The sequence below is a fragment of the Tupaia chinensis genome, unplaced genomic scaffold (assembly GCF_000334495.1).
Source record: "Tupaia chinensis unplaced genomic scaffold, TupChi_1.0 Scaffold149104_1, whole genome shotgun sequence".
Taxonomy (NCBI): Eukaryota; Metazoa; Chordata; class Mammalia; order Scandentia; family Tupaiidae; genus Tupaia; species Tupaia belangeri.
Window position 1 is genome coordinate 5,084 of NW_006208950.1, and position 9,023 is coordinate 14,106.

Genomic DNA, 9,023 nt, shown 5'->3' on the forward strand with positions numbered 1-9,023 from the left:
AAAACCATATATAACTTTTTTTAGAGGGGTTTTTTTTTTTTTTTTTTTTGCTATAGGGCACGTGTGCTTGGCGGAGAGAGAGAGAGACACACACACACACACACACACACACACACACACACAGAAAGCAAGAAATCCCCCCCCCCCAGGGGGATGGCCACGTTGCAATTCCTTCTCCATTCTTCTCTCGGGATCTTGGACATGCACGCACACACACCTGGCATGAGTTTTAAGCCACCAGGTCCGGGACTCTAACTGTGGTTGACTATGTAACCATTATACTGTCTGCTGGCCCCTCATATATATAACTTTTAAAAAGTTTATTTACTTATTAAATTCATGAGAAAGAGAGAACTAGAGAGAATCCCAGCAGGGTCCTTATAATGCAGTCCACTTCGGTTCTCAGCTGGCCTGGATTATGGGCACATATGTGCACTCAGCCTACCCAGGGAGATCCTGGGATGTGAACCCAGGATCTTTCTCATGTTATTGCTGTACCACCACCTGGCTCAGCCTCATGTATAATTAAAAAATTTCTAGGATCCATGTTAAAAAAAAGGAAAAAAAGCATAACTGAAATTGATGTTAACATTCTGTTTAACTCAGTTTATTTAAAAAAAATCATTTTAACTTGTAACCTATTTAAAGCATGAATGAGGCATTTTGTGTGTGTGTGTGTGTGTGTGTGTATGTATACATATACATATGTATATATATATATATGTATACACACATATATATAATCATCAAGTCTTCATTATCTAGTCTATATCTTATACTTCCAGCACATCTGAATTTGAACTAGACACACTTTCAATGCTTAACAGCTACCTGTGGCTGGGGGGTGGCATACTAGAAAAAGGGAAGTTTAGAGAATTAATTTGTGGGATTTTTTTGTACTTCAGTTTTCTATGTCTTCTTGAATTTTGAATATAATAATGAGAACAACCCAAAGTATATGTGGGAGACAATTTATGTAGTGAGAATGAGTGAAGAGGAATCAGCATTATTTTAGTGTTTTCGTCTTTTTTTGTTAATCAGAAAATAGATCCATAAGCCTGGCTTGGAAAGGAAAGGTGCAGAGCCCTGAAGGTTACATATTTTCCTGTGTGGGCTTTTCTGGTTTCTGGAAAGAGGGTTAGTCAAGTTTTCTTAGGTGGCGTTTTAGACAACTCTAGCGAAAACAGGTTGTAGTGTGAAGGACAAGGAGCAGTAATACCACCAGGTCTCAGGAGAAAGGATGTTCTCACTCCGTGTCACCTTGACTCTTCCCTCTGTGCATCTGCTCCATCTGCTTTCTCAGCCAACCCACTGATCCTGGTGCCAAGTACATGAGGTGAGCAGATGTCTGTGTACCGCTTCCAAATCCACACCTTGAGCTCTACCCACATGGTCTCTTTCTCTTCCTCCTTCTTTCACCCCATTTCTAAGGATAAAGAACTTGGCCCATCTCAAGCCAGAAGGGATGAAAGAAGGATAGAAAAGTCAGGTTATCATCAACCACTAAGGATGTTGGCTTTTTATTATATTGATTGTTTCTTTTGCTGTGTAGAAACTTCTTAGTCTGATGTGGTCCTACTTGTCTATTTTTGCTTTTGTTGCTATGGTTTTGGTATCATATACAAGAAAGTATTAAGACCAATGTCAAGAAGATTTTGATGTTTGGTTTTAGGAAATTTAGTTTCAGGTTTTAAGTTAATTATTGAAGTTTATTTCTGTGTATGGTGCAAGATAGGAGTCCAATTTAATTCTTTTCTATTTTGTTGAAGAAAATGTTTTCCCTATTGTATAGACTTGGCACAATGTCAAAGATGAGTTGTATGTGCATGGGTTTCATTCTGGGCTCCCCATTTTGTCCCATGGATTTATATCTGTCTTTATGTCCATACCATTATGTTTTAATTATTGTAGATTTGTACTGTATTTTGAAGTTAGAAAATGTGAGACCTTCAGCTTTGTTCTTTCTCAAGCTCCCTTTTGCTATTCTAGCTTTTTTTTGTGTGTGATTGTGTGTGGATTTTAGGGTTTTTTCTATTTCTGTGAAAATATGTCATTGGCATTTTAATGGGGATAGCGTTGAATCTGTAGATCACTTGAGTAGTTTGGGCATTTAACAAAGTTAAATATTCCAATCCATAAACATAGTATGTCTTTCTATTTATTTGTGGTTGTCTTTAATTTTTTCCATCAATGTTTTCAGTGTGTAAGTCTTTTTAAAAATTTTAAATTTATTTTATACATTCAGGCATTATATGTCACTTAACTTGTAAAGTGAATTTACCCAACATGAATACAGTTCACACCAATTCAGTTGAGGATACTATACACATTATCAACAACAGATAATAATCCCTTTCTGTGTTCCATAAATGTCTTGCTTCTCTCTATTTCTCTCCTTAATTTTTTCCCTCACACTCTCTTCCCACATTGTCTCCAGTATCCATAACCATTTTCTATGCTTCTGTATCCTCTAAGCTTTTAGTTTCTGCCACAGAGTGTGGAGAGTCAGTATATTTTAAGTGGAGACATACAATGTCTTTCCTTTGTAGCCTGACTTGCTTTATTCAGCAGTAAATCTTCCATATTTATCCACTTTCTATCAAATGCCAGAATATTGTTGTAGTTTTTCATCTCTTTGATTGTATTCTAATTATACACCAATAAATCTGCTTAAAAAAAGAGAAGAAAATAAAAGCATATACTGTTAAATACAACTAGTACAGCAAAACCAAACAAGGGAGTAGGGAGCCTGCCTGGAGATATGGCTGGATATACTGTGGAGTCACTGTGAGTGAGGCAGGCTCCCCAGGGCCCATTGTCTCTGCTCTTTCCTATTTTCTTCCCTGTTTGCTTCTAGATTTGCTTTGCACAAACCCAGCACTCAGACTCCAGAGCAGAGGCAGATCATGAGGAGGGCACCGAATTACATTCTCTACCTAACAATTTTGTTTCTCTTTGGGTTTGAAATGTTGAATGATCATGTATTGTTTTGTTTTATTTCAGACCCTCCTCCTCCAGATGGATCCCCTAATATTACATCTATCAGTCACAATTCAGTCAAGGTCAAGTTTAGTGGGTTTGAAGCCAGCCATGGACCCATCAAAGCCTATGCCGTCATTCTCACTACCGGGGAAGGTAAGATGGGGCCTCCAGTAGATAGCCAGTGAGTGGTACCATGAGTGGGATCCATGCCTGTGTCCAGTGAGGCACATCAGTGATGTAGATTTATGCCTCCTCTATACTGCAGCCCACACTGTGGCACTTAGGCAACAAAGGAGGGCAGGCTCTTGGCCTGATCCAGGTTAGAGATTGACACATTTTCTACAAAGGGCCAGAAAGCAAACATTTTAAGCTTCGCAGGCCCTATAGTACTTGTCATCACTATGTATTTCTACCATTATATTATGAAAGCAGTCATTTAAGCTATGTTAATAATTGAATGTGTCTCTTTCATTAAATATTATTTACCAAAGTATTAGGTCATCTGGGAAGTCATGACTTTTCTGATGACCTAAAAGGTGATGGCTGGATTTGGCCCATGGACCATAACTTGATGACCTCTGATCTAGCTTTTCTTTTATTTCTCTCTTTTTAAATTTTATGATTTATTATTTATATTCAATTATTTTATTGTACATCTCTAGAGCACACAGTGTTTTTTAAATAATTATTTATTTAACTTTTATTTATTCATTCATTTATTTTAATTTGACCAGACAGAGAGAGAGAGAGAGAGACAGAAAGTGAGAAAGCAAGCTACCAGGTCTGGGACTCAAACTGTAGTTGGCCATGTGGGAGTGTCCAGCGCCTTAACCACCACGCCACCTACTGGTCCCCAAACACAGTGTTTTTAAGGTATGCATGTAGTAATGACAATCAAATCAAGGATATTACTATACATAATACATTCTTTCCAACAGTGAACTTTACAGTCTTGCATCTGTTAAGAGTTTCTTCCCTGAGCCTATTCCATCCTTTCTCTGCTATACATTCCTCTCTTACATAGTTTTTGGTATCTACATTTTTCCTTCCTACTATATTATATCTTCAGATCTTTTTTTTTTTTGAGAGATTTTCACTGTAGGGTGCGTGCGCTCGCCAGACAGACAGAGAGAGACATAGAGACAGAAAGCGAGAAATCACCCCCCAGGGGGGATGGTCACGCCGCAATCCCTTCTCCTCCATTCTCCTCTCGGGATCTTGGGCACTCACGCACACGTGCCCGGTGTGAGTTTTAAGCCACCGGGTCCGGGACACGAACCGCGGTCGACTACGTGGGAGTCCAGTGACATAGCCATTACGCTAACTGCTGGTTCCCTATCTTCAGATCTTTTAATTTCTGCTGTAGAGTGCAAACATTTAGGTCGTCTGGAAAGTCGTGACAGAATTTTCTAAGCAAAATGTGACTCTCTCGACAACTCAATATAGTGAGCGGGGATATTACAGCATTAGCCTTTCATAGTCTGGCTTATTTTGCTTAACATTAAATCTTTTTTTTTTTTTTTGAGAGGTTTTTGCTATAGGGCATGTGCACTCACCAGAAAGACAGAGAGAGACAGAAAGCGAGAAATCACCCCCTTGGGGGATGGTGATGCCGCAATCCCTTCTCCTCCATTCTCGTCTCAGGATCTTGGGCACACACGCACACACGCACACCTGGTGTGAGTTTAAGCCACAGGGTCCAGGACTCAAACCATGGTCGACTATGTGGGAGTTCAGCAACATAGCCATTACGCTAACTGCTGATCTCTTAACATTAAATCTTGTATATTCATCCTCTTTGAGTCAAATGATAGGGTCTCATTGTTCTTTATAGCTAAGTAGTATTCCATAGGGTACATGTGCACAGTTTTTCAATTCATTCCTCAGTTCTTGGCATTTATGTTGAAATACTGCAGTAAACATAGATGTGCTCGTGTTTTTCTTTCTTTTTTATTTAAAGAATTATTTACTTAATTTTATTTATTTATTCAGTTATTTTAATTTGGCCAATTTATTTATTTATTTATTTATTTATTTATTTATTTATTAAATAATTATTTGTGTTTGTGTTTTTCAGTCTGAGTCTTTTCCTATCCTTTGGGTAAATACCAGGAAAAATTAAGCTGGACCTCTTTCTCTCACCATTATCAAAAAATAATTAAAAAATGAATGAAATATCTAGATATAAAACCTCAAACTATAAAACTACTGGCAGAAAACATAGGGGAAATTCTTGAAGACACTAGAGTAGGCAAAGATTTCTTTCTTTTTTAAAATAGAATTATATTTATATTTAACTTTATTTATTTATTTATTTGTTTATTTATTTTAATTTGACCAGAGAGGGACAGAGTGAGCGAAAGAGAGAGGGAAAGTGAGAAAGCAAGCTGCTAGGTCTGGGTCTTCAACCGTGGTCAGCCATGTGGGAGTCCAGTGCTTTTAACCACCACACCACCTGCTGGCCCTGGCAAAGATTTCTTGAACAAGATTCCTAAAACACGGGCAGTTATCCTAAAAATAAACAAGTGAAACTTGCAAAGAGCATCCCACTAGCTGAGAGAAGTGGATTAAAGGCTGCCTTCCCTTCAAGGGCTCTTACACATTCTTTGGGAAGAAGGAGAGAAGTACTGGAGAGTGTCTTTTTTTTTCTTTAACGTGAAAACTTTTAGTTTATTAATCCTTCCATGAAACATCTGCATAATCACCACAGATAGTCATCACAGAATCTTTACTCCTTTGACTGTTCTCTAATCTCCACCTCACTTTTTGCCAGCACCAACATTGGCCTTTGCAGTCCCCTTTCTTCCTTCTGTTCTTATATTCCTTTTGCTGTTTTCTTTTTGGAGTGGTTTTTGCTATAGGGCACGTGCGCTTACCGGAAAGACAGAGAGAGACAGAGGGACAGAAAGTGAGAAATCACCCCCCCCCCCAGGGGGGATAGCCATGCCGCAATCCCTTCTCCTTCATTCTCCTCTCGGAATCTTGGGCACTCATGCACACGTGCCCAGCATGAGTTTAAGTTGGGACTCGAACCGCGGTTGGCTACATGGGAGTCCAGTGACATAGCCACTATGCTAACTGCTGGTCTCCCTTTTGCTGTTTTCTTGACATCTTTCTCTTCTCATACTGGCTGTGTCTTACAAATCTATGTTTGGTTTCATTTTTCTTGGCATAACTCAAGAAATCATAAATTATGCCCAAGCCAGTTGCTTTACCATCACCAAAATGGATTCTGAACCCAAACACAAAGGTGATATCTAGTGTGGTCTTGGACACCTTGGCTAGTTTTTCCCAAATTTCTGTCTTAGTTTCTATTGCCTTCCTAGAGCAAAGGATGTTAATGGCCATTTGTTCCCTCTGAAGTAGTCATTGGTCTTGAATATTCTGGTACAGATAGTTACTGCCTCATTCATGATGGTGGTCAGTCCTCAGGCAGCCAGGGAGGAGTGAGTGTCTTTAATAACTGTGTATGAGCGCTTCACACGGGGCCTAGATTTAAAATGCTGAGTTTTGTCTATTTTAGTGACTCTTTTAAATGTGAGGAATGCAGCGCCACTTCTGCCTGGTCTCTCACCCTGTGGTGCTGTTCTCATGCCCCCGAGGAAATTAGAGACCAAACACCCTGTCACAGATGTGGGGATCCTGGAGGACAAACATTTGCTGATGTCATAAACCTGTGGCAAAATTCCAAAAAGTGATGTTGAGCTCTCTCTGTTTCTGTCTTTTAATTTGGGTCTGATTCAGGGATTTAAAAAAAAAAATGATTTTTAAAATTTATTTATTATTATTTTTTGTTTTCACATGAGTTTTGCCAGAGAAAGAGAGAGAGAGAGAGAGAGAGAGAGAGAGAGAGAACAAGCTGCCAGGTTTGGGACTCGAATTGTGGTCGGCCATGTGAGAATTCCAGCGCCTTAACCACCACCCCACCTGCTGGCCCCTGTTTCAGGGATTTTTTTTTTTTTTTTTTTTTTTTTTTTGCTGTGATAGGTTTTCAGCAAACCCCAAGCTTAGACCTTTCCTGAACAATGAGGTCATTGCCCAGTGGCCAGACGGACCTCTCCCAGCCTGAAATGAGTGAGAGCACAGGCTCCAAGCCAGGCACTCTTGTTCAGGAATCCGGTTTTACCACTTAGATGGTGTGACCTTGGGCCAGGTCCCATTCGCTTTCTGTGCCTTCATTTTCTTGTCTGTAAAATGGGCATGACAAGCTGATGTGATGAGTGTTGTGGGGATAAAAAAATGAGCGTAGGCAAATCCTGGCACAAAGAGGTATTGAAATGGCAGCCAATACCATCGTCACTATCATTGTCACCCAGCGTCACTGTCATTGTTTAGATGTGTAGAGACTCCCATCTCTCTCTGCCATCACTTTCTTATAATGTACCTTCTGTGTGCCTTCCTTAGCTGGTCCCCCTTCGGCCGATGTTTTGAAATATACCTATGGAGATTTCAAGAAGGGGACTTCAGATACTTATGTGACATACCTCATAAGAACAGAAGAAAAGGGACCTTCTCAGGACTTGTCTGAAGTCTTGAAATATGAAATTGATGTTGGAAACGAGTTGACCACACACGGCTACTACAACGGGAAGCTGGAACCTCTGGGCTCCTACCGGTAATGCCTTCTGGTTCTTGCAGCAGGGTGCTGAGCCTCATGAGTGCAAAGCTCTATGTGTCTGTGGTGTTGGACACATCTAACAAAAAGTGACTTCTGTTTGTTCTTTGTCACTCCACAGGGCTTGTGTGGCTGGCTTCACGAATATTACCTTTAACCCTCAGAACCACGGACTCATCAATGGGGCTGAGAGCTATGTGTCCTTCAGTCGCTATTCAGATGCTGTTTCCTTACCCCAGGACCCAGGTAGAGGAAAAACAATTGTCCCATTACTCGTTCAGTGGATTTTTGCTTCCAGTGTCTACAGAAGGCTGGGTGTCTGTGGGTCTCCCTTGGGCCCCCCAGGAGGATTAGACTGCCTTTCAGAAGTTGAATGTCACTTGGCCATCAGGGTCAGCTCCATGCCTCCTCTGAGGTTCCCCAGTAGCCACAGCCCCCACACTATCCCTTCTCTAAATTATTCCAGTTATTCCAATTCGCAAAGATGATTTGGTCCTTTTAGCTCAGGGTAGTCATTGCCAGCGCACAATGTGACTTGTCATGCACAAAGTCTTTAAACAGTAGCATCAAATGGAGCCACAAATATTGTCTTGTCTGATGCCTTTTTTTTTAAAGTAAGAAATGAGCCTACTAAGACCCAGAGAGGGGAAGTAACTGGTCCAGGCTTTTTTTAAAAGTAAGAAATGAGGCTACCAAGACCCAGAGAGGGGAAGTAACTGGTCCAGGGTCACACAGTGGCTTTAGAGTCAGAAATTCTAGTCTTGAACTTCTTGTTGAGTGTTTCTACCCTTTTACTACAGCGTTCTAAGTGATGTAGGAGCCCCAGGGATCCAGCCCCTCGCCATCAGGCCAGACACAGATTGAACTGGTTCGTTAGCTTGTCTAGGTGTTGTTTCTTGCTGGTATTGGTTGGGTGCAGGAGAGAATTCCTGCCCCAGAAATAAAGGTCATGAAGCCCCATCCCTTTCCCCAGTAAACGAAGGGGTTTCACACTGCCTGAGCATGGAGTGGCAGGTGGGCTCTGCTCGTATGTGAGTGATAGTTTCGAAGTCAGAGGTGGCAAGAAAACCACTGATCTAGCCCAGTTACCTGCAGATGCAAGTGAGCAAACTGTCCTGGAGAGAATGGTGACTTTCTCAGGGCCATCAAGTTAGTAGTCGTGGTAGACGACTAGTGATCGGACTAGTTTTAGATCCAAAGCAGTTTAGCAGTTTAACTCCCCTCTGTGAGTAATACACACACACACACACACACACACACACACACACACACACGCACACACCAGTACCCCTGAGCTCTCTGGGGAGATGTTAGTGCAGTATATGGTCTTGCACAATCACTTCTTTTCTTTTTTTGGAGAGATTTTCGCTATAGGGCGCGTGTGCTTGTGAGACAGAGAGAGACAGAGAGACAGAAAGCGAGAAAT

General features: G+C 40.9%; 1 protein-coding gene across 1 annotated transcript in view; it reads left to right on the plus strand.

Moving 5' to 3' along the window:
* Positions 1 to 9,023, plus strand: part of LOC102470461 (receptor-type tyrosine-protein phosphatase eta) — a gene marked incomplete at its 5' end in the record, with an annotated part of 44,050 nt that overhangs the window by 5,079 nt on the left and 29,948 nt on the right. The window contains 3 exons of the mRNA XM_006170871.3: positions 3,004 to 3,135; positions 7,387 to 7,597; positions 7,719 to 7,922. Coding sequence (XP_006170933.1) covers positions 3,004 to 3,135; positions 7,387 to 7,597; positions 7,719 to 7,922 — 547 coding nt within the window. The remainder of the gene's footprint in view (positions 1 to 3,003; positions 3,136 to 7,386; positions 7,598 to 7,718; positions 7,923 to 9,023) is intronic.